Source organism: Patagioenas fasciata, chromosome 1 (genome assembly GCF_037038585.1).
Source record: "Patagioenas fasciata isolate bPatFas1 chromosome 1, bPatFas1.hap1, whole genome shotgun sequence".
Classification (NCBI taxonomy): Eukaryota; Metazoa; Chordata; class Aves; order Columbiformes; family Columbidae; genus Patagioenas; species Patagioenas fasciata.
In genome coordinates this window covers 125053598-125080637 of record NC_092520.1, presented here as the reverse complement: position 1 = coordinate 125080637, position 27040 = coordinate 125053598, and the positions used below count along the sequence as shown (strand labels likewise).

Genomic DNA, 27040 nt, shown 5'->3' with positions numbered 1-27040 from the left:
CTTTCATATTAGCTGCATTTCCTGAAAAGTCAGAGACATGTTTTGGTTGACATAGCAATGGAATGCGAGGTTACTGATAAGGATGGATGTACACCTCGCAAGAGGGCCAACGAGAAACAGGTGACCAGAAACTGACCAACGGAGTATCACATCCCATTCACATGAATACTTCATATAAAAGTGGGAGATCACGAGGATCTTGTCCATTTTTTCCTTATGGCCAACATTAGGAGAGGACCTTGCTGGTCGTCCCTCTGAACTGAGGCCCAGTGACAGACTGAATCCAGTTCCGGTTGGCTGCAGCGTCCAGTCCAGGACTTTGGGTGCTGGCCCAACATCTGCCAGAGCAGTTGCCAGGACTTTCAAGATTGGTTTTGTATATTTTGTATCATTTTCTCTATTTTTATTAGTAGCATTAGTAAAACATTTTTAATTTTTCCAACTCTCTTCTCTCTGTCCTTCTTTCCCTCCCAACTACCTGTCCGAAGTGGGAAGGGGGGAGATGGAGGGGTTGAAGGGGGCTAACAATACATCTGCCACGGTTTTATTGTCACCCCACAATCAAACCTCGACACTGTGGTAAACTCAACTGGTGATCTCCAGGGTTTTTTGAGCTGAACGAGTTGAGAAAGTGTTATATGCCCAGCTCTCAACATAAAATTACAGTGCACATGGATCGCTTAGCCAATGGTCAGCAGAACTTTAAAAACTTTCAGCTGGCTTTGCCGTTTTTCAAGATTTATACAACCTGCCAGCAAGACTTAAGTATAAACTTTTGACTGAGATACTGTTCAAACTTCAAGTGAGCTTTCATTTCTTCAAGGCCTCCCAAGTAGGCTGAAAGACTATATGAAACTTTTGCAAATGACATCAGCTAATTCTTACACAAAGTGTATTTCATCCAGCAAATTGAGTCGCATAGTAAATCTGTGAGAGTCAGATAATTAGAAAAACTTCAAGACAAGAGAGAAGAACTAAACAAACTAGCAAAAATATTGATTAACACTCTTGCAAATTGCAGTTCAACAAATGGTAAGATGAGGGCAAGACCTTGTGCCCAAAGGATGGTCAGATAAATGATCAGAACTTTGCATTGGGAAAGGAAAAAAAAATCAAAGCTCCTCCTAACATTTCATATATAAATCAGGATCTCAAATGTCATAAAAAAAATTTTAAATATACTGCCTTTTTTCTAATAATTCAATTTCATTATTTTTTTAAACATCTTTAATTACTACAGCATTGATATGCTGATTTGATTTTCAAACTTTTACCTATTTATCTGACTGAAAAAAATGTAGCGATTTTAGAAATCAAGCCATGAGTGGTTCTGAAATATGCACCTACAACAGAGATAAAACCATTTACTCAAGTTGCTAATTCTTGAAGATGACCTTGAATACTCAGACTATACTTTAGCAGAAAACATTACTGTATCTTACATTTTACTAATAAACTACAGAGTAGTCAAGATTTATAAAGTTGTACCTACACACAACAAGAAGAATTAATACTAACTTTAATGATGGAAAGAGCCAATAACAGTTGCAGAGAAAAAGTCAGTATTCGCCAACATTTGCCATTTTTTAAGTGATGCTGTTTGTTTACTCATGTGGCATAAATGTGGATATAAAAGCTGGAATGCTTGTAAAGGGAAAAAAAGTTTGTATGATGTCGAAGGGATAATATGAACTAATAAACATTAAGGTTTTCTGTGAACTTTAGTTGAACATTTGTGTTGCTTTTTTTCTTTCTGGCATTCATTTTCACTTTAAATAACTGAGACTACGTTTTCATTACAATGATTTTTGCCCTAAAGTAAATGATGTTGGATTCCAAGCACTGGATAATTAAAATATTTGGAGGTGTCACATTGCTTTGTGGTTTTTTTTAGTGCACAATAAAGTTTAAAATATCTTGAATATGTATTTATGCATGTGTCTGTGCAGACTTCATAGTTAGCAGCCAAAGTGCCCTGGAAAGTAAAAAACCATTATTTTTCAGCATATCAAGGAGTCGTTTAGCTGAACAGTATGAAGCTCATTTGTACTGAAGAGCAATATTTCTGGGATTTTGTAATTTGCAATTTTTATGGTCACAGAGAATATTCTGACTATTTCCTTCCTGGTCTTTGACTGTGACCTTGTATCTAACACTGAAAAATTTGAAATACTGTAATATCTAAGTATTTATAAATGCAACTTGTTAAAGAAGTTTAATTATCTTGATACACCATTTTCCAATGGTGTGGAAAACAGAGACAAGGTAGAGCCTTGAGGAAGCTGATGCTGTCCCAAACCAACCCCACATTGTCTCAGATTTACAAATCTCTAAACTTCTCATAAAGTTACTGTGAGGTTGATGGTTCTAGCTACTCTGGAAAACAGTTCTGAGATCTGAATAAGCTTAAACTAGCACAGATTACTTAAGCTTCAGCTCTTATTATTTATGTGCACAAGACAGGAATAATTATGTTTCCTCTAAAAACATGCTGTGAGAATTAAATAATAACTGGTCTTAACAAATTCCCACTGTTAAAACCAAAGAGGAGTTTTAGGAATATGGAGGATGAGCCTTAATCACATTTATGTATGTGCATAACTTTAAGCGGATCAGCAATCCCCTTGAAATAATTGGTAATACACATGCACTTTAAACTAAGCATGTGTGTAATTGCTCGGAGGATTGGAACCAATGTTTTTCAACCGGGTTAAATTTTATCTTACATAAGGTATAGATATTATGACAATGGGTCATCATAGCTCAGCTTTTTTATGTTACTTCATCAACGTGGGCAGGCCAAAACAGGAATGAATGTGAATCCAGGCAATAGGAGAGTTTTGTTTGGCTTTGTAAATTTTAATTCGCTATCAGATTTTCATCACAGTATATGTAGAGAGCAGCAGCAGAACAAACAATACCGTAGATAAAATACATTATTTTTATAATTTGTTTTGTTTGTACTAGACAGTGAACGTTGTTATATTCATGATTTGAGACTTAAACCTCAGTTGTAAGAGAAAACATGAATTGTTGTATTTTCACACTTCAATGAATAGGGAAAACATTATCAACTATCTTAGGGATGTCTGAAAGTTTATGACTGTCCGCCTGCAAATACTGAAAAAAACCTCAGACACCCTTCATACTTACGACCCCTCATGCCAATTTGCATGATGATTAAATAGCTTTTTAATTGCTGTTAAATTATGCCAGTTAAACTGTGATTTCATGCAAATATTAAGCTGTAATGACATACAGTGAATCATTTACTAAGATTTAGAACTTGAAACAAAGAGAGACAATTAATTCTAATCCTCAGATTCAGCTAAATTATGTGTCACTGGGCTTTTATGAATGTGGCCTGGTTGCTTTGTTATCATTTATAAATTATACAAAGATTATTTGACACATTAGAAAAACTTGGCAGCAATAACCCTTCTGCAGACATTTGTCTGCAAAGCTCTCAGGGATTTCTTTCTATTAATTTATAAGGAAAACAAGTATATTGGTGAAAATTATGGATCTTTTCCTCACAACAAAAGATGTGACTTTGGATTTTATGCAAAAAAGTATAACACAGTTCAGATAGACAAGCATTTAAAAAAAATGCAGCTCTTCTGCTTCTTAGATAAAAAACAGCCTGAGTGTGAGAAATGTCTTTTGCTTCATTTACAAATTACAATGTAAGATGTATTACTACACTCTGGAGTAGACCTATTGATGTCTTATGGAGAAGCAGGCCCACTCCAAGAGAAACAGAGTTGTGTATATGTCTGATGCACCTCATCTTGCTTTGCATATCCTTTCCCTCTGTGACAGCAAAGTGCATTTTGCCCTTTACGGAAGGAAAGAGGAGCAAATTTAATGCTGCAGAGGTGTAGTGAGGGCAATGCGGTATTTTAGACACTGCAGAGTGATGACTGTCTGGAAAACACTATGTTGTTTTTTAAGTGAGAACTGTCCATTACCAGATATTGGACTCTTAAAAGTGTGACTTACTTGACTACCGAATTTACAGTAGAAGGGCAAAAATTAACCATAATCTTCCGAGAATACACAGAATCAGCATTATATATTTACATACATGTGGCATACATAAGTAGTGTCACTTGATGTAGAATGCTGTATTATATTATTTTTCCTTTTCACTTATTCATTTTCTGTGAGGCAGGCAGGAAGAATGGAAACCAGTGACTGCAAACCAATACCCCAAGTCTGAGCATAACGATAAACTGCAAACAAGTATATATATATATAAAGTAACAATAGAGGCAGTAGAGTCAAAGACTTCAAGCACTTTGCTTGATTTTGCTGCTGGAATACAGTGTTGACTCTTAAAAATAGAGGATGCACTTTGTGGCAGGGGTTATTGAACACAGCATAAAATTTTTGGGTTCAAAATTGTTTAAGCATAACTTGAAAAGAGACTCATTCAGACTCAGACACCCAGTACAAGCCTGCCTGCCTTTGACCTTGAAACGATGGATCAATTTATCCAATTACACTATAGTGGGAAATGTTAGAGTTTATGCACAGAGTAATCAGACAGGGGATTAGATATGAAGCTATTTGTTGCTCACTGTGTATGCAGAGATCACTGACAGCCTACTCGCATATGGCAAAGAAATACAATAAGGAGAAAGAGTAGCAGGAAGAGATTGATAACAAGCACCCATCAAATAGAAAAAGGCTAGGAGAAAGAGATGAACAATATATCCAAATGTAATTTTCTTCCCTCTTATTAAAATGAGAATTCTATTATGCTTTTCTGCAACGTGCACATTCTTCCTTTACAAAAATGGGAACTGTACAATTTTGGAAAAGCATACAGTGTGCACTTTAACAGAATTAATGAAATTAGATTTGAAGCTCATCTTGAAAAAAGTGGATGCCTGAAGCTAAACTCTTAAATTCACAGTCTCTTAAATCAAGGTCCTTATTTTCTGTAATGCTGCATATGCAAGTTTTCTGGTACTGAGGAAAAATTCTGGAGTGAGGAATAATGTCTAACCCTATACAGGAATGAAAAGTTCTCATTTTGGATATTGCTTTGCAGGAGCTGGGGACAGAAACGAAATAGGTATGAATTCAATTGGGTCACAATGTTCGAGGGTGAAGACATTTTAAAGGGAATCCACTATTCATTCTATGTTTGATTCAAGAACAACTCTCATTGTAAAAGTCAGAATAAAAATTTCTAATCTCTTATGACATATCTCACATGTCAGGATACAAATTTGCAAATGAACATCAAAAATGCAGACCTGCCCCAAAAGTGGTTATGTATAAAAGGCATTTCCTTACCGCATAACCTTTTCTCTCTGTTTAGGCAAACTGGCTCATTTTTTTTTCTAACTTTTCAACTTCTTTTAAGACAGTAAAGCATGACAGCATAGAAAGAACAATCTAAATTCTACTCTATCTCATATCTGTATTTTTGTTTATTAAATTTAAATTAGCCACATCTGCAGAGATCCACTGAAGGCAGTGAGGTTGTATTTATAACAGAAACATAATTTTAATAACTGATAGCATAATTTGGAAGCAGTGGGGCTAAAGATATCACTTAGGGAATAATTTGGCCCGCAGCCTCTTCATTACTGATGCTGTGCAAAAGAACGCAATCTGCCTGTCAAGAGTCTCAGCATCATTTGCAGAGCTGACAATTAGGGAAATAATAATCATCATAGGTATAAAATGAATACATCTGCTGTTACAGTCAATGAAGTACTGATACTTTGCACTCCAGGCTGAATGAGAGGCAAGGCATGGTGGCACTGAACCAAGAGTGAGGCAGAAACTAGAATGTGGTTCACCGTCTCTGTTATTTCTCCCAAGATGGGTTGAGATGGGGCACTGGTACCTGTGTTGTGGTTGATTTCTTCGCTCCCTCCACTTGGTTGCATTGTCTGACATCCTCAGCAGGATTGGAGAGGTCTGGCAGCAAGTCTTCCCTGACATTTTTTGGCCAAAGCAGCTCTCAGCATCCTGCTTTTGCTGGGAAAGCATGAGGGTGTTGTAGGTACCTGCTCCTCAGTGCTACAGGGCTCTCATGCTCCTTCCTACGCTATCAATACTAATGGGCAGCAGGGCTTAAAATTGTGCCCTGAAAGATAATTATGGAAACATAATACCATGTATGAGCAGAGAAGAACTGTCTTTTGGAGATGAAACATCAATGTCATAAATAATACAGAAATCACGCCTGCATGAATGAAACCATCTTTCTAAGCATGAAACTGTCAAGAGCGCCTGGGATGTGTGTTAGCTCTGCGGGTAAGTTTTTAAGGGCCTGTGCTTGGGGCACTCATTTGAGTGGAATTATCAGTATTCACCATTATCCTGCAGGAAGTCTGGAATATCATTTTCTATTCCCTCATATATTTTGTGCAAAAAGACAGGCCTATGTGCTTTGCTCCAGAGTGAGCTGACAGCAGATTGTGTGCGTGGGATTGCGGTGCCCCTCTGAACCCTATGTCCCTTAAGTAGCTGGAGGCTGGGATTTACCCTTCGCGTCTGAAAATCCTATAGTCAGATTAGACAACTTTCTGCTAAATGCCTTGGATCTGGGGAAGGACATTTTTGGGGACCACCACTCCCATTTAGTGGATGGACAATGTCATGGTCTACATAGTGATCTCAGAATTACAGAGTGCCTATGACTCTGTAAATCAGCTCCAAATCACCTGGTATATTCCCAGTTTGCCCAGTACAGTGCCATCTGGAGCAACTAGCATGAGCACAGGAAGTAATTCAATTCTGCTAGTGTCAGCCCAGTTATTTTTTACATGCTGCTGCCTTACACAGGGTAAAAACACCAAAATCATGACTATACACTGGTGGTTATTGCAGCAGTGCTTTGTTTTCACGGTCTTATCTCTTAAGCTTTTTGCATAAGTAGTCTGTTAAAATACTTCATGCACTTAACACCTTAATTTTTCTAGAATTCTTTTAACAAGAGGACTGTGGGAAAAAAAACATACTTGAATCAAATCCTCCACCAAAAGAGCTTTTATTTGATTGTGTAGATATTATATTTGTCTTATAATTTTAATTGAAATCTGGGGAGACAGCAGAGTGTGTCATATCATTTTTTTTCTTTATGTGACTCCTTAGTTTTTTGAAAATTTTTGTACAAGCATATCTTCATGTATTTAAAATACATACTGGTAGTTAAAACTCAGTGTTGTTATCTATCTGAGAATGAATACATACTTTGTTCTATCTCTCAGAAGTAGAAGTTAAAAAGTCACCAAACAAACACATTAGTATTTTTAGGGATATCTAGACTAAATGGAAATATTATGTTTGAATTTTTATTTTAAACATCTCTTCCTGTTATCTTGAATGGGATTGTCCACAAAATGTACAATCTCAGGTCATTTTTTAAAAAATACAATAATAAATAAATGAGGCACAGGAGAAGAGAATTGCAGACACTGGTACTGATCAGACTTACGGGTACATGCCATAGTTGGTGGGTCCTTCTCAGCTCTGAAGTAACCTTTCTCACACTGACAGACAGAAGTTGCTTCTACGTAAGTCAAACTGTGTGGAGGGCACTTGGAGCATTTTACATTTCCAGCAAACGCCTTATAGAATCCAGGTCTGCAAGCTGCAAAACAAGAAAATAAGTTCCATTAATAGAAGTAAGTTTTTGTCACAAGTAAAATCTGTTCCATGCAGTTATAATCAATCTTTCCTTTCCAACCCGGATATACACGCTAGTTTGATCATAAAATTCTTCCCAGTTTTTATTTTGGTATATGGATTTAAAAAAAAAAAAAAAAGGCAATGTAATTGGAAATCATTAAAAGACACAGCTTCCATATTTAGAGACAGTCCTCACTGCTGCTTGAAATTGTTATCTAAACAATTTCACTAATATCACTAACCAAAAGTACACTACCTATGTTTTATACAGGTTCCATCCGATAGTAAAGAAGACTGAGATAACTTCTTATTTGCCAAAGTTATGGAGACTTGCAATGCTTAATATGTTTATCCTCACAATGCCTTGATCAGACAGATGACATCCCTATGTATTTATAGATGGGTCTGACTTGCCTACAGTCCCCTGAGAAGCCTCTGACAGAAGGGTTGCACCAGCTGGGTCTTCTGCAACCTGTTGGCATGAGAGGCTGGGAGGTGCTGCTATAACCACCTCCAGAAGTGTAGGAAGGAGATGCTGATACCCTCTAGCACAAACTAGTGCAAGCCTGAGGCTACTCTTAATTGTGCCAGGAAACAACCTGGACAGCAGCTGCCCTGGGGATGGGGAATGTTGTGATGGCCTGAGCTCACTGTGCCTCCCGCTACTTGGAGCAGGGGTCCCTGTCATTCTCAGCCACAAGAACTTACATGCCTTTTTGCTGCCTTTAAAGCAGAAACACTTTGTTCAAACAAATCATCATAAATCTGCCAGGTTTGCATCCTGAAATATAATTACAAAACCATCCTCAGACTTCATCGCACACATTTAAACAGAGATTTCTTTCTTTCCCCTACAGCTACCACAATTACACATGCCAGCATGTATTGCAGTTACTGTCTTCCGGATTCCCAATCCCAAACCAGAACTGAAACAAATTAAAGAGCAGCTCAAACATGTATACACTGTACAGAATCATATTCTTTCTGACTCCTCCAGCAGTACAATAGAAACCATTGCTACAAATATTATTTCGAAGATCCATGTGGCTTTTTCTCATTTTGACATATTCAATACTATTTTCTTTACATTGCTAGAGAAAATAGGCAGCACTTCCTTATCTTGTAATAAGACAAAATAACTACATTCAAATGAGTTGTTCTTTAAAAAGTACCCAAAAATATGCATTTTATGGATTGACTGTCAGTACATATTGAGAGAATTATTTAAAAGTATTAGCTCATAGATAACATATACACAGATGAATTTTGCTTCTGATTCCAAAGAACGTGCATGCTATAAAAGCAGTTTCATTAGTAGTTGAGGGAAAAGGAGTGAGAAGATGGGACTGAAAAAAATAACAGTGGATTGCCTATCAGAATCCACGGGCGAATTTTTAGAATGTAATTTTAAGAGCTTAATTTTGACCCAATAGTTTCAGCAGTTCTCCTCTCAGTGTGTTCTGACTTTGCTGAATAGACATAAGGGTGGAATCCTGTCCTGCTGTCACTAAGGAGGAAAAAAAAAGGTAGTATTTCTGGTGTTAGAGATAAGAGGGATGGGAACAGCAGGGGTTTTTTCTTTGAAAGAAGGCTACCAGTCTGACACAATTGTGATTATAGCAAGCGGTAATTTTCTACTGATTAGAAAGACAGCAGGTTTGGTGCATGGAAGAAGGCAGCATTGTAGATACAGGCCATAGGCACTGACTGCTCTTAGCTTTGCTGGAAGGAAAGGAAGAGAGGAGGTAAGGTAAAACCAGGGAAGGGTGATATGCTTGCCTGCTCCTTTCTTCTTTTCTCATGCCCAAGTCCTGCCCTGGCTAATCTAAGGATGAATATTAAATTCTTGCTTTTAATAGCTACCTTTCATACACATGCTGCAATACAAAAAAGTTTGTGATTAAAGAGCTGGCAATTCGAGGTTACAGTTTCAGTCAAAGCAAAATGAGCGTTCTTTAAAATCCTTATTACTTCTGAAATTCACGTCTGTCAGTTCTGAAATCATTCCTTCTTTCCTTCAGTCCCCTAAATGACAAACCACTTTGGATCAAAAGAAGCATAGCATTCTCTTTCGAGAGAAATATTTTGTTTAAACTTCAAGCAGGTCACTATTCCAAAATAAAACTCAAGGAGAAAATTAATTTGCAGTTTAAAAAAGTAAATATTTTATTCTGAAGGGGTATTCTGTAATGTAGTTAAAGCAATTATTGTTTTGACATGGCATATCTCTCAAAAGAAAGTCCATATATACTCATGGAAAAGATGGGGAAAAAAATATGAATGAATAAATGCATAATTTCATTTCTTTTGAAGATAACCCAAATACATTTATCCATTAACCCAGGTATGTACCACAAATTCTGAGGCAGCAGAATGTATCCAGGGAAACTTTTCTATGGATAAGTTTACAAAGCTATTGATAACCCACTCCCCATCCAAATGTAGAATCACACAACCATTATTATTGTAACTTCCAAATAAAATCCAGCCCTTCATAAACATGATAAAATAAAACAAGCTGAAAACCCCCAAATGATCACAGGCTTGGGATAACTGACCTCCCTGGATAACTCCATACTGATTGCCAGCATTCGAAGTGAAAGAAAATAAATTGATACTCTACCAAAATCAATGAACATGCCACACCAGTCTGAAATACAGCACCTCAGCTGCTGTACCTACCTAAGCTTAGAATCTGCTAACAAATATTGTGTTTCAGTGGCACAACTAACAAAAACAGTTGCTCAATTTACCACTTTCCAGATAAAATCTGAAAGCAGTAGAGTTACTCAAGGTTTTTTAAAGTTCATTTAGGAAATGCCTCAACTGCTATGATTTCAGAGATATGTCTCCCTCTGAAGACAAGAAAAAGAATCTCTCTTGTCCTTCAGTCTTAGGTGTCTTCGTGGAGCTTAGGGCTGCATATGACCCCTGTAAACCAACTGTAGCTCACAGCAATTCCAGTTAAAATTTTCAGAAAAACTGCACAAAGGAGTCAATGGTATATGTATTCCATTGTAACTTCTGACTTTTGCATAACAATTTGTAAAACTGGGGTTTGCAAGTGTTCTGCTATGAGATTGCAGATTGCATGCAAATCACTGTGACTGAAGTTTGTGATACGAAACCATACACAAGCACTAGTCGTTTTATTCAACTCTAGAGTCCTAAAGTCACATGCTATCTGAATTAAGGACTAGGATACAACTCTGTAAAGGGATTAATCCGTAGGCTTACTTACATGGTTAACGTTAACCAAGTTCCTCTGATTTTGCCTAGTTTCCTATTATTATTACTGCTTGTTCTCCTGTGGTGGTTTCAGCCACACCAACTTAGGTAGTGCATAAACAGCCTGATGGGCAAATAAGAAATTCAGAAATTTTTAATTTTGAATGACATGTGGTTTTGTATTTGGAGAAGGAAAAAAGTCATTTCTCCACGCAAAATCATACCCTACGTAAATTTATTACAAGTAAGTTAAAAGTTTGATCCAGATGTTTATGTTTGCAGAAAGTTTCATTTTGTATGGGTTGATAAATATTTTCAAAGTGTTTCTCATAATATTTTCTTCATTCAGCTGATAGTTATTGCATCTATCATTTTCACAAATTATTTGTGCATGTATTAGTGTAAACTAAAATGTAAACTATGAAAAACTACCATATGAAAAAGCTTCTAATGATGACTATTCAAAAAAAACTGGTTTGTTTTTATCTTTGTTACCACATTTTTTTCTGGCTTCTTAATCACCGGGAGGCATCTTATTTTCTCTAACGTTATCTAACAGAAGTGACTTTGTGAGTTACTAATTATACAAACTGTATGAGATTTGACTTTTGTAAAGCCTGAGGGAAGATAATATATTGTCTTAATGGTTAAGTAATTAGCAGGGTATCTGAATGAACAATTCAAAGACATTAAAGTTTTCTCCAATGAAATACCAGAGATCATGCAGAGAAGCACTGATAATTTAATTGGCTTCGTGAAAGATAACACATCTATAAATGCCCTTTACCACTGCTTTATCAGGATTTGACTATGAGGTTTTTAAACTATAGAGACATTGTAATTAATATAATTTTCCTTATTTAATGTTTAATATGTGGCATGTAGTTTTGTTTGTATTTTGCACAGATGCATACAAAGAGAAATTAATGGTACGCAAAGTTCTGGTGAATGCTTAAAGAAAATTACTCATGGATTGCTGGCCTCCCAGCCTGGGCAGAGAGTGGGACAAGGCATTTATCAAGCAGCTGCAACATTTCAGCACCATTGATGTTACTTGCAGAGGTATTAAAACGGACTAGACAAATTGGAGAGGTACATTGTACACTTACTGCCTAAAATGAGATACAAATTTAGCTGTTATGAATAGGATGGTAGGCGTGTGGTGCAAGTTGATGTGGGAAGTCACCTTGTCCCATGCAGGGCTGGTCTACAGCCATTACCATTCTTCCTAGCACATCCCCTTGCCAGGGCTTTGGCTCAGAGGCAGGGCAGCTCAGGGCGGCCCCATCCCGCTGGGCAGATGGGGAAAGGATCCCTGACAGAGCAGTTGGGAAGCTGACTCCTGCTGGCGGGAGCTGCTTTTGCTGAGGGCTTGCTCCCTGCCTTGGGTACAGCTCTGCCCAAGGTGGTGCGACAGGCCCTGGCTGCCAACACCTGCCTGGCTGCCCCCAGGGAGGGGCTGGCTGCTGTGGTACCTAAACAACCTAAACCAATAGCTGGATATATATTATAGGAAGCACAGAGAAAACCATACTTCACTGAGATCCATCTGGGGAAGCAGACACACTTCCAAACGCAGGGGAAGGCAGATGAAGGCTGACCTGTCTGCAGGCTGCTGGGGCCGCAGGGACTGGTCTCACAGTATTATTCAGGCAGTGAGTGGTAAAGGCTTCACCTCATGTTGGATGGGACAGTGTTTTAAAGGATTTTCTTGAATTTCCCAGACTAATAAAGGTCACGTGTCAGTTACTACAAAATGCAGTTGTGGGCTTTCTTGCACAAGTGTCCTTACTGCCGAAGACTGTTATGGCCTTTAAGTTTGGGGTGAGTATGATGTATAGACACGAAATCTGAAAAATGCAAATGTAGTGCTCATCTTTGTGGTCATAAACATTGTTGCTTTAAAAAGGGGGCATTTTCACTGCTCTGTGGGAGCATGTAATTGTGAAATAAAGATGATGATTCTGGTTTTGAGCTGTTTCAGTTTTATGACTTCAGAATCAACCATTATTGTGTTAGCTGAAGTAAGGGGAGTCCAAAGCAAACTTAGGATCAACTTTTAGGTATGTCTGACACTTGTTGGTCTGTGTGTGGGAAGACATTTCTCATGAAAATGGGCCTTTTATAGCTTGCTGAGAACTCATCAATCAAATTAAAATAGAGAAGACTGTTGTCATTTACAATGAATGGTAACCATGAGTAGCTGTGGAAGAAGTCTTTTAATCTTTCTGAAATGCATAATTTGCTATGTTTTTCCACCTCATACATTTTTTAGAATTGCTTACTGAAACCAACTAATGCACTATGATACTGACATCTTTCATATTTGTTAAATTCTGTCAACATAATTATTCCAATTTTAAAGTCTTCTTGCCTCTCTGATACGTGATCACTTTATAAAAAGTGCGATCCTTTAAGGCCTGTTCTATTCTACTGCTGTGCAGAAATAAAGAACCATAATAATATTTTAACCAATTTATATTTTAGTAAAAGTATACAGAAAAGAACAAAGAAACGTATGGAAAAGAACGAGATAAAAGAATGTAATTAAAGATGCGCATTGTATATTACAAAAGGTGGGATACAATCACAACATCAAGATTAGGAGATTACAGAATTAAGACAATGAAGCTATGATGACAGCATTTAAATGTGAGTAATCTCATGCCGTTTTTTTCTTCACATGATTCTTGTTTTATTCAGGTCATGAATGGACTGTGAGAACAGAGAGGAGATTCACTTTGGGTCATGTTTAAACTGACAGTGAGACTATGCAGGGAGAGTTGGTAGAAATGTGAGGCATCATGAAGAACCCACTGGAGGAAAACCAGCCGTGATGTGGAACATGCTGGACAGTTGAAACCACAAGCATACTGATTATCCTTTTTTCATTTGTGGTAAATTTGATGGACTATATTTCTGTGTGCTTTGGCATGCACCTAGATGCAGCTGTGTTTGTATGATCCAGTCAATCTCTTCTCAATGTCTTCTGCTTTCTCATACTTCTATTATTTGAGGTGGAGAACATAAAACTGCATTATTCACACCCTTGAATTCGGGGAGGAAAAAGGCAGAGGAAAGAAAGAGAGGCAGGTATAATTATAGGTATAAGGCTGCTTCCTCAAAAATAACTACATAATGAAGACAGGTAAATGAAATTAATTGTTCTTTCTCTTTGTGATAATTCTTTTTTTTGCCCCTTGTGACTTATTTTGTCATTCCCATATTTCAATATTCTATTGACGTTGCTTATTAAAATGATTAGAAGAAATGATAAAAGACATAATTGGTATATAACAAACAGTATTTTCAGTTCACATCAATGCAGTTTTTCTGTGTATAAAACATCAGTTGCAACACAGTAACTTGAGAAATTATTCAGGTCACATAGCATGTCTTTAAAGAATCTGTGTTTATCCAAAAAAAGGAGAACAGTCAATGATATTAATTTTATCACTGCCTGTCATAACAGATACAATTCAATAGCTCATCAAAGAGCTGGGATCTGTACCACACAGTACAGGTGAATACTATTGTGTCATTCATAAGGTGCTGTCAGCTACTTCTCAAAGACTTTTAAGTTGGCAACTAAAGTCTTCTGATAACAACAAAGAGAAACACCTTGTTTGCCACTGAGGTGACTCAAATAGCTTTTGCAGTGTGAAAACAAACAATCTTATTCAATTTCGCTTTTTGCATACAGAGCAATGATTACTCAGTGACTTAAGCTGCTTTTCTTATTGCTGCTGGAGATTGTCATGACTGTCATTGCCTAGTAATAGAAGGATTTTCAAAGATCTGGGAAAAGGCTGTCCATATTCTGTCTTCCCCTTACAGGCAAGATGGAGACAGGTGACCCTGTAGGCATAATATGTATAACTGGTGCCCTTTATTAGTCACAAGCAAAACGATACTTTCACAGGTCACCTACTCATTGTATTTGTCCTCTTACTTACAGATTTTCTTTTCCTGTATGTGTATATTCTATATTGTTAACCTCTTCTTTAAAACTCTTGACTAATGACTCATTTCTGTATTTCAAAAAAAAAAAAAAAAACAACCAAAAAAACCCAAAGCAAAACAAAATCCCCAAAACAAAAAAGAGCATCCTGAACACTTTCATATATACTAGAATTTAAGAATATGTTTCTAAACACATTAGTACTACTCAAATACAGAGATGGAAAATGTTTTCAATACCGATAAAACTTTGTTTTTCACTTCATTCTTAGGACTAGCTGAATTATTTTTTTCTGAAACTAATATAATAAATGAAATTTACTACTATAACACGTAGATGGCAGGTGAGAATGTGTCAGCATGACTACAAAACTGGCAAAATTATAAGCAGCTGAAAAGAGGCTCACTTGATTAGAAATATAAGGCATCAAAACTACAGATCAAGGCCATATCCATAAAAATAAAAGCTATTCATAACGCAGGCTACACGGCTTTACATAGGGTCTGCAACCTTTTAAAATTAACCTATAAACACGTTTTATAAACTGCACTGATGAGTCAATACAGTTAATTTTTTAGAGAAAGTTGTTATATTGCAACTGACTAACTTATTTTCTATGTGTGCTTAGCTCAAATACACCTTCTTAAAGGTGGACCCAGAGCAGACCGTACAGTTTCATTTTGTTAGGTCCTTTTATGTACGCCTGTATAAGCTCCAACAGTGAAAAACAAACTCAGGCTAAAAACAATAGCAGCTTTCATGCCACTTTGATTTATCTGGAAGAAATCAGATGATTATTCTCTGAATAGTGAAGATGTATCAGTGATTTGAGTGAAACATCTTTATTCCTGGCATGTGAGTCAATAAGAAGGCTGCCTAGGGTACAAACCAGAAGCTATCAGAATGGGAAGACTCCAGTTTTTAAATGCACAGACACTGCACTACCACATTACTGCAGTGCTGCATTACTGGCATGATCACAAGGAACAAGCATTAAAAAACCCACGCATGACCTTTACAAACTTTGGCTCAAAATCTTCAAGCAGGATCATCAAAGCTGTTCACTATTTACAGTGGCAATGATCTCCGATTCTTCCATGCAATGAAAACCTGCATGTCTAAATGTACTGTAAAGGTTCTGTACGTGGCCATAAAGACCTCTTGTTAACTGGTAAAGGTGGTAAATGGAGAATCTAGCCCTTGGTTCCTGTAGCTGTTGCTGATCTCTGTCAGCAGTTTCTGGCAGGGACACTGATGCTGGAAGGTCCTTACATGGCACCCTGTCTTAAAGTTGTCTCAACAGTAACACACAGGCAGGCTGTTATTAGCCACAGAATAAAAATACATAAGGTTATATTTGTAGAACTGGGAAGAATAGAGAGTCAAGATGTTTCACAGAAATGGCAAGTGACAAAAAGGGCTGTAAGACGGAAGTGATGGAAGTGATGGAAGAAGAGAAAAAAACAAGCGGATGCACCTCCCTGAAAAAGCATGCAACTATTTTTCACTGCTTTGTGCTGCTGACTCTGTTGTAGGGATCCCTGAAATTTAATAAATTGTTTGAGGTGGGAACTACACATACTCAAATGCACTGCTCCATACCCAAATTAGTCTTTATTTCTGCTGATATTTTATGGATAGACCCCATAGAAAATCTACAATTGGACACACTTCATAAATCTTCAGAGAAGCTGGTATAAATACTATTTTCTACGCTGCATAATTTTAAAAGGAACATCACTGTGTTTTAGGAAGATAGTGAACAAAAGAAATCAGTCTGGCTAATTAAGGCACACAATAGAAATGGTAATCAAGGAACATGACAGCAGTGAAAAAGAAGGGAAGTAATTTCCTGCAATATACTAGTGGATAGTCCTGGGACTGTGAAGGTCTGCAGGAAAAAAATGGAAGGAAAAGATCATTGCACCTCCAAGCACTCATCTCCGGCATCTCCAGTAACCACTTCACCTAGAAAAGCAGGAGAAAGGTAACCCTGAGAACATTTCAGGGCAATGCAGCACCAGAGTAAAAGGCAGAAGTTACTCACCGAGTCCAAAAATCTGTCCACACTGGCTGTAAAAACCTCTTCATTTTAAAGTATAATCTTAATAACGCATTTTATTAATTTTTAATCATTGTTCCATTCTTGCAAAGCTTTATTTTTAAGAAAATGCTTTCTCCATTCCTTCAGTCCTGTCCAGTAAAAAGCTGGTATCTGAGTGACCAGGAACAATATCAGTGCCAAAGAGCATTCTGCACCTATGCAAATCCTGAAAGCTGAAGTACTGATCCCCAGTATCATAAATATGCTAAGGTAGTGGCCAATGTTGTGTTGGTTTCCAAAAAGACTTTTCTCTATCGGAATATTAAAGAGCTCTCTGAGAGTAACAATAACAGTTATAAAACCATCATCTCCGATGTTTAATAACTAAATGCTAGAAGAACACCTCCTACTATTAGAAAGATTCAATGTGGTTCCTACCAGATACATGTACAAAATCAGTGCTTTCATACTAGGTATATGTAGAAATATTTTTGAGATAAAGAAAACAGTTTGTCAGTCTTATGATATCCTTTATTAAATGCTACCATATACATGTGATTTTTCCTCTCTGTCCCTTCTACTGATACTATAAACTGATATTTCTGTCTTATCCTTCTCCCGTTTTCTCTTCTGTCTTCCTCCTTCTAGTACAAGAAACCTTTCTGTTTTCAACTCTGTATGTATGTTAGGTAGTTCCTCATGGATTTCTCTGTTCCATGTGCAAGAAAAGACCATTCGAACCCACAAATGTACTTTTCTCAGTCCATAACAAATGGATCTGCTAGCCTGGGTTAATTAATTCCTATGACAGCAATTATTTCATCTGTTTTGCAGGTGCTTTTTTTTTGGAAGCAATTTTTCTGAAGCTGTTAGGTTTCTACTTTTGACAAGTACCAAAACTCCTAGCCTGCTAGTTGTTGCAACGACATTTGTTGGCTGGCACTATGTCAGACTGATTTGTTCTGTAAGAGTAGTATGCTAGCAGCACACTTCTCAAATAATTAATGGCACTTGGCTTCATGCCTCAGAACACACTCAAGGTGTACACTGAAAGCCTACTAAAGCTCTCCCTGACATTACTTTATTACAAAACCGTAGAACAGCTTTCAAGAGAAGGCATACCTTGAAGGAATGTAATATTCTTGCAGACAGTTATTAACAATAAAAATCTGAAGAATAGTGCAGTCACTATTTACAAGGATATCATTTCTTGTTATGGACTAAAAAGTCCATAAGACTGTAGTTTTTAATGCTCATTTTTTTATTCTACTTCACTGGCCATTGATTTTGACACAAAAGGTCTTTATTTTTGTGTTATCAAATATTACTGTCTAACTTTCAGAAAACTGTTCCTTAATTACAGCTAATGATCAGGGTTAAATCAACTGTGTTCAGCTACTGCTCACCTTGATAAGAATTAGTTTTCTAATTAATTGAATCACTGAATATACTGTATTTTACTTTCTGAATGCTGACTCTAGAATACTGACTATAGAATACTGAAAAGCAATGTTTAAGTGAAGCCTTTGCTTTATTTAAGAACTGCAACCTTGTCCTTCCAATGAATTACAGGTAAGGAAACACTACTGTTTCATTAGAAACAGTCAAAAAAAATAAAAGCTTTAAAGTTTAATATTTGCATAACACATAGACTAAAACTTACAATTTATTAGTATTATATGCAATAGCAGAGAGTAGTGCAGATAGTGTAGACAGATGAATAGTAACTAACAATAGAAGAAATCACGAAAACCAAACTTCTGTTCAATAAGTCTTTGTCAGCTCAGTCACATATTTGAATGCTCTGTACAGGGGGTGCATACATTTCTTTTTCGTTATTCCTGTTTTTATATATATAGATACACATAACAAAACAGAAATGGAGAGAAGTCAGCAGACAAATTACACAGTAGTCTTGACATCAACATTCTTGTATTATTTTTTCTTTCATAACAGTCCTGGTTTCAGCTGGATTAGTGTTAATTTTCTTCCTAGCAGCTGGTATTGCGCTGTGTTCTGGATTTAGAATGAGAATAATATTAATAACACACTGATGTTTTAGTTGTTGCCAGGTAGTTAAGGACTTCTCAGCTTCTCATGCCATGCCAGGTGCACAAGAAGCTGGGAAGCGGAACAGCCAGGACAGCTGTCCCAAGCTGGCCAAAGGGGTATTCGATACCATATGATGACATGCTCAGTATATATTTTAGGGGAAGAAGAAGGAAGGGGGGGATGTTGGCAGTGATGGCGTTTGTCTTCCCAAGTCACCATTATGTGTGATGGAGCCTGGCTTTCCAGGAGATGGCTGAACACCTGCCTGCCCTTGGGAAGCACTGAATTAATCCCTTGTTTTCCTTTGCTGGCGTGTGTGGCTTTTGCTTTACTTATTAAACTGCCTTTCTCTCAATGCATGAATTTTCTCACTTTTTACCCTTCTTATTCTCTCCCTCATCCCACCAGGGAGGGGGAGTGATATGCAAGCAGCTGCATGGTGCTTAGCTGCTGGCTGGAGTTAAACCACAACAAAACCCAAACATTTACAACTTCTCCTAACCCACCCTCACTGCTGCATTTGGATTTACATTAATTTCAATATATAGCCAATGCCTTAGTAACCCAGGGGAAAGCTCTGAATACTGTCGCAACTACTCCTCTGTTGGCCTTACAAGACAAAAATAACTAAATACTTTGGTGATGCAAATCCAACCCCATTTCAACAAAACAAAACTCATGAAGGTGCCCTTTAGCAGAACAGGGTTTTTAATTTGTGTTTCACCAAGGCAGTTAACTGGGATGTATCTTCAATCCTTGTGTCTAGAGCATTTCACATGATTGATGACAAGTATCAACGTTATGTATTTCCACTGAACATACTAAGGTATTTCACAGAAATCTCACAGAAATAAACCATTAATTTTACAAAATTTCTCAAATAACCAGGTTGCTTCCTCCAATAAGGCTTCTGGTGTGGACAGAGAAATTTGAGCATAAGAACAAAGGTACTATAAAAACATATTAATCCTGCACAAAATCTGAATGTTTCTCAGGTTTGCTGAAAAGGTACCAGAGTAGTTTATTTCTAGTTTTCAACTATATTGAATGGACACTACAGTGTTAAGTGCTTTCCAAAGGAAATAAAAATCATTATCCCCATCCTCAAAAAATACCAACTAAAACTTTAAGCTTAGAGAAGTCAATGTGACTTTATTCAAGGTTTTCTACCAACCTTGTAGCAGAGAGGAGGTCACGCAGCTAATTATCCTAACTAAAGGTGCAAGGGCCTCATAAGTCATGGGTCAGGCAGGGGTGTAGCTAGTTAAATTAAGAGCCAAACACCACAGAAGAGTAACCAGCACCAACAGGTCAGCCTATAACTGCATTTACTTTTTTTTTCCAGGCAAGTAGGATTGTGTAGTGATGATATCCTCCCATTTTAAAACATGTAAATTCACATGACAGTTTTAATTCTGAAAACAAAATGTTAAATTTTGTAACATGCATACGTGTTATCAGTGACATTTCAGGGCAATCACACATGTTTTAAAAACTGACAAATTTTATATAGAGAGTTTTAAATATTTCTCCTTTGCCTTAGTGGGGAGGGCAGTGGTTAATAGGGAGCATCTGCCACCCTTTATTGTTGCCCTGCAGTAAATGGTGACAACAGATGATCAGACAGATCTGGGGAATATGCCCTAAACCAAAGAAAAAGATGCACAAAATTAGAATTAACATAGTCTACAACACTGACAGCTACTGATGCTGCATCCCCATTTCTCATTAGATTGTGAATTTAATTCTAGTGCAGTTTAACTCCATTTCAGCTGTAAAATTCTCACTAAGAAGCCCACAGGACAGTTAGTTTTCGAGTTCATAAATATCTGCTATTCAACTGGGGTGTAGATTCACACAACAGGAAGCAAGAGAGTTATCACACACGCACTGAACTGTGGACCCTGGTTGTGTCTTATCCTTGGAGCAGTTGACATTACATTTATTTCGCAATTGGGGGTGTCAGATTACTTGTATGCGGTCGATTTTCACCTTTTTTTTTTCCACTTATATTCATGTTTATCGTACTGTGAACAAAATGACTGGGAGACAGAGGTCAGGGTCTGCAGTTCTGATAGTACATGAGACACTACTGCTATTGTTGTTCAGTATTTTGAACTGTAAAATTCAGTGATCTGTGTTTATCAAAAGAATAACAATGGACTGTAACACTTAGTTGGTTTTGCTTGCTTTTTTTTTTATATTATACTGTTTTAATTTAATAGACTCATTTTTTGATAGAAAACAGGAGAGGGAAAAGCAGCTGTCACTTAACTCAGCCACAACGCTGTAACTTACACTTGCCATCTACATTTTCCATTAATATATAAAATCACAAATATGCAAGTCATATCATATTTAGTTTTAGAGAAACATTTTGGCACAGCATTTAGAGAGTATTTTAGTTATAACCTAGTTATTTTAATTGTACTGTATTGGTGCAATTAAAATTGTTATTACTCATTGGTAACTATCACTGCAATCACCTACTCTGTATTCCTGCATAATAGATAAAATTTTAGCCTTGCTTAGCAATTTCCAGATTGATTTCAAATATCACGTGTTTGAGAGTGATACCATGGATAATTTGTTTTATTTGTTTCCTTACTGGTTCCATTCCAAGAATTGGAAATTTTTCTTGTCTACCATGATTACCTTACCTCCCAAGCTACTTTTTCTGGCCTTTCCTTCTGCTATTATTTCAGAATCTGTTTTCCTCCTCTACTCAGTCTGTTTTTGCGAGTATCAGGGCATAACAACTCATACATATTCTTTACTGAAATTCTTTAATGAATGCATTAAAAAAACCAGTTGTATTTGAGAGCTAAAAAAAAGGTTTTCCTGTTGCTTTGTTTGAAAATATTATCTCATCCCTTTTTTGCTTTTCTTTTCCATTTCTTCTAGCTGTATCCTGTGTGACTGTGAATTATCAGTGCATAAGACAGCAGCTGTTCTCTGTGTTTTTATTAAAAAAATATATTTATGTGATTACTCAGTGAAAGCATATGTGCATCTTGATCAGGTGCTATAGGAGATAAAGGAGGATAAGTGCTTTGTTCCCTGGGAAGCATAAACTAGACCAGACTTTAATCCCACTGCATCACAGGTGGAATTTGCATTATACAGTATCTGGAGCTCTGGGTGAGACTGGAGTCTTCATCGTACTACACATGCTACAAACAGGGATTGTTTCTGCTCCTCACAATTTGTGTAAGTTTTCTGAAATAAAGTTCATTTGGAAACTCAGAGAAGCCAAAAAGCAAAATTGAGATCTTTCCATTAGATGATGCATAATGCCGTTTACGTGACACACAAGAACATTTTTCTTATGAAATGTAAACATTGATTAAAATGAAAAGATTCTCGTATATTACCTAAGGATAAGAAATAACAACCCACCTCTTCATATTAGATTTATAATTCTTAAAATGAGAAATGTTTTAGGGGTCAAAGAAAGCAGCAGCTTAGGTCAAAAATGAAAATGAATATAAGCAGTCTCATCTCAGTTATAAATTTGCATGTACACATTTCAAATCTGTCACAGCTGACAGAGAAGAACTTGACTGGCAGTTCAATTAAGAAAGGCACAAGACTGGACTAACAGGTAGTTTCATTTGCAGGTTGTCTTCGTCTGGGAAAATATACACAAGGTCTCTGATATTATGCTTGATATCCGCTCATGCTACAAACCTATAATCTACAATACTTACAATAAATAGGAATTAACTACAAGCTCTCTGTCCTTCTCCCCCTTTCTTCCATTATGTATTTTAAATAATGCACTTGTAAAATGGACCCTAATCAGTCTCTTTTATGTAGCAGAACTAAGCTTTCAAGGTGTACAAACATCACACAAACAGGCCTATCAATTAGACTCCCAGTCACTTTTGATAATACTTGGAAGAAAACAATGAACTCACACCCTCTTTGAATATAGACTTAACACAGCAAGCACAAAGCATAAGAACAGGAAAAAGTCAACAGAAAGGGGATGTCTGTGAGTTACTAAGTTTTGGTATCACTGAAATATAAAACTGGAAGCACCTGCTATTCAGTAGCACATTACGTGTTAGGGTTCATAATGCTGCTAGTACCTCCTTCACGATCGCATTTAGGTCTTTAAAATTTTATCCATAATGTTGGAGCTGCTTCTTCATAGACTCCTTTCTAATGCAAAACTGAAGTATATGCAATCTTAACAACATTTGTGGAATAATGAGATTTGAATAAAATATGAGACTCTTAATCTTAATTGGCAAGAGATGTGGGAAGATGAAAAATCTCCTTTCACTATAATCTAATCAAATCCAGCAACAGCGGCTTCCAGATTGCAACATCAGCCTTTCCACTGAAGGGCTGAGCAGGAGGTTAGGAAAGAATTAATTGTAAACATTAATGTAAATACCAAAAGTTCATACTGGTCACGCCAGGTAAGCTACCTCCGCAACATTTGTGCTCCCGCTTGTAGGGTCTCACCTGTGTTGCTGGCACTGCATTCAGCCTCCCTCCCCAACAGGCTGAAGTAGGAGCTGTTCTCTGAAAGGCTTCCCAAGAAGCTGGTTGAAAACTCAAATTACATGTTTTTATGAGGAGCTCACAAGAACTCAGGAAACGGCATCACTTTCAACTCATTTGAGGATGAACCTTAAACTCCAATTCTCAATTCAGAAAGAAAATATTTCTGCAAGAGCATTTAGAAAAGAGTTCCTATTAGCTCTCACTGTTGCAGCAAGACAGAGGAAAGGGCTCCTGTGGTGTTTGTGGAAAACCGGAGTTTAACCCTGTGCTGATACCGCATTATGGTTGCAACTACCTTCTGATCCCTGATGCTGCTGCTCATTAGCTGCATCAACACGTCACAACATTGGGGACAGACAGACATTGTCCCTGAATCCTGATGAGTAGCAGTCATAACTCACCCCTAGCAAGCAAGAGGAGAACTTGTTTGAAATTCTAAGAGCTTGCTTTGACATCAGTGCAGTACTGTAGCCATGATGATGAGAGCACTGTTCAGGACAACGTGACTTAGCCAGCTAACATGCCTGAGAGAACTGAAAGACAGAAATAGTGTCTTTCCCACTCTCTTCCATAACTGTCAAGGAGCCTGGAAGGCAAGTTGGGGAGATGCTGCGCCACTGCTACGGCAGTTTCAGGAACCATCAAGATTCTTGGATTATCCATTCTCATAGCCAGTAGCAAAGTGCTAGAATTCAAAAAGTAACCTGACTTTTCAAAACCAGTTATAAGGGAGAAACTCTCTTCACATCATAAACAACAGCAATCCCTAAATGGCTCCTTAAGTCTATGTACGCAAGTTCATCCAGGTTTCTAAAGCCACCCCACAAACCACAAAAAGATGAATATATACTTTATGTTATCCTCTGCAGAGACAAGGGGAGACTCTGAAACCCTCTAGACAAATCTACAAGGCAGAGATGTCTATTTGCCTACAAAAACATTTAAATGACCACTAACAGTGTCATCTGTCTCTCATCTTTTTTATATAAAACATACAGAAGCAAAGGTGAGGTGTTTGATTCACAGTGGAGTGAGAAAGCAGCTAGAATTACTGCAATTTATGCAGAGCCAGCCAGCCGAGCTGTTGCAATGGATAGTTATGTATTTTAGCACAGCCTGCAGTTGGCACAATGTTTAAATAAAAAACGTGATGTCCACTCATTCAAAGGAAGGACCAAGAGATAAATGATCAGTTTAATAGGAGTGGGCTGTAGCTTCCTAATTATTATTTGGATTCACTTTTTGATAAGCTACTGCTGGGTTTTATTGAGTATTATATTTTATGAAATACATACTTTATTATTTAATACCAACCGACTCACTCTTGGAGTGATTTTAGATAAACTGCAGAACTGCCATTCAATGGAACACACCTTTTATGCACTAACCAGAAACATGGAATGTAACTGACAGTGCTGGCAGATAGCAGTGCTAGCCCAGCCTCCTGGTGGCTGGGCAAATCTGGTAAGTGTACCATCAGGTTCAATTTTAGTAGTGCAGTGGCCAGGATTTAATATGCTATAACAAACTGAACATTATTTCAGATGCAGTGTGCCATGGCTTCTATCTTCACTTATTTCAGTCCACTAAAATAATTCAAGAGATATGGTGTTACCCTGCTCTCTACTCCACATTAAGTTCAACCAAAGCACACAGAAATAGAACTGACCCGAACAAATGACTGACGGTTTTCTCTTGGGCTTCAAAGGCAAAAAGGTTTTACAGGAAAAAATGCAGCTGTTCGCTGACTGTAGACTCCACGCAGAATAGAACGGACAGAATACACAGAATTTGTTAGTTCTTGTAACTGAAGATAAACTTCTGACATCTGCCAGCATTTCCTTTGTGTGAGAGAATTCCTGGGTACACCTATACGTACACTAACATGTCCAGCTGTTGAATTGCAATATTATGTATAAACCATAACCATTAGAATTGCAACTATTTTGAAACCTATTAACACAGACTAGAAACCATTTTCACTAATCTAGTAAATTATTGCAAATTTATTGTGAACTTGCAGAAGATGCATCCTGTGGTTAAGGCATTCATGGCCATGGAGGAGCGTCCAGCCAATGGAGCCTTCTGTACCAAAGGACAGTGGAAACAGTAGAAAGAAAAATTACTTGGGGTTGTCAGTACAGGCAGAGACCTGGATACCTCATGTAAATACTAGCAGAGAATATTAACTGTGCTCTGCTAAGTAAACAGCCACTTTAAACTGAATTGTGGAAAATTAGCAACTAGCCTAATTTATTTAATTTTCTTCACTGTATGCCAGATACTGGTGGTTTATTTTCATGTATTATTATTATATAACCTAGTGTTTTTATTTCTATTTATTTTTTAAGCATTACAGTCCAGTTTTATCCATCTCAATTTGATAATTAGATAGCCAGTGGTATCACAAAATTCCCTATGAGTGAATTCAGTGCATGAACATTGGTCGCTTGCCGAGTGCTCTCGTGTTGTAAGAAAGTTTCTTCTGCAACCTACTCAGAAAGGAAGCGCAACTAAGCAATCCCTCTTGGACAAGCTGATCACCTGGAAAGCAGTAAGTCAGTGAGTTTGTTCTGTCAGCCTCCAGGATATGACAAAATAGTAAACATAACTTCCAGCAAAAGTAGCACAGAAAGCACATCTATGAGGCAAATATCTGTAATGCAGATACAGGCAGCACTGAAGCACAGAAGTCATTGTTACTCTCCCAAAATACTCTGCTGTGACAGGGAAAGCACAAACATCTCTATTCTATCAGTTGATGTCTCACAGCAACTAATTTTCCACCAGTGATCAGGAAGCTCAGAGCATTCTTTCCTCAACATCGAGGGAGCTGAACTAGATCCTGGTGCAGAACACTTTGCCCTCTGGTAATGTAGTTTGTGTTTTAGATTTTGTTTGTGACAAGCTTTGCATTTTGCTTGGGTATTAACATGCCATTACAGCTGAGAGGTGTTTCACTTTGTTACTGACAGGTCCAGAGATACCACAACCTGGAAAAGAAAAACAAGTGCCTGAAACAACTGATTGACAGGCCTAAAACACCTGGGAGAAGACTATCGCACAAGAAATAATGGCTTAGAGAAAAACAAATTAGGAGCCGATTTATATTCCAGGAGACATTTTATTGCCTGCCATTCTCCATCCCACTGAAATATTGTGATGGGTTGGGGTGAGTGAACAGAACTGCTAGGTGCTAGTAATGGCAATTTCAACTATGAGGTGGAGGAAACATACCATGCTCTGCCTCTCCCCAGAACATGTTTAGCTTATTGTGGAGGAAATCAAGGAAGGGAATATGACCCACTAGTCACTGGAGATACCTTGGGATGTGTTTCATATGCACATTCACACTGTGGGCATTGCAAACCCCAAATTCTGGTCAATTTTAAGGTCTGAATTCTAAGGTCAAACTACTAAGAGGGAACTGAAGACTGAAAGGAGATTAAAAGGAGCTCTACATGTTTTCCACAGTTACTTGTTACAGCATGGGAAGAGATCTAGCCCACTTCATCTAAAAAGCCTTGGTAAAAGTGATGGGAATATGCTCTGAAACTGTTAATAAACATATTTCCCCTCTT

The 27040-nt window shown here is 37.4% G+C and overlaps 1 protein-coding gene across 6 annotated transcripts in view; it reads right to left on the bottom strand.

Moving 5' to 3' along the window:
- The window catches only part of EPHA6 (EPH receptor A6), a 492663-nt gene that overhangs the window by 237911 nt on the left and 227712 nt on the right, over positions 1-27040 (bottom strand). For all 6 annotated transcript variants that reach the window (XM_065853097.2, XM_065853115.2, XM_065853107.2 and 3 more), the window contains one exon: positions 7463-7618. In XM_065853097.2, the coding sequence (XP_065709169.1) occupies positions 7463-7618 (156 nt within the window). The remainder of the gene's footprint in view (positions 1-7462; positions 7619-27040) is intronic.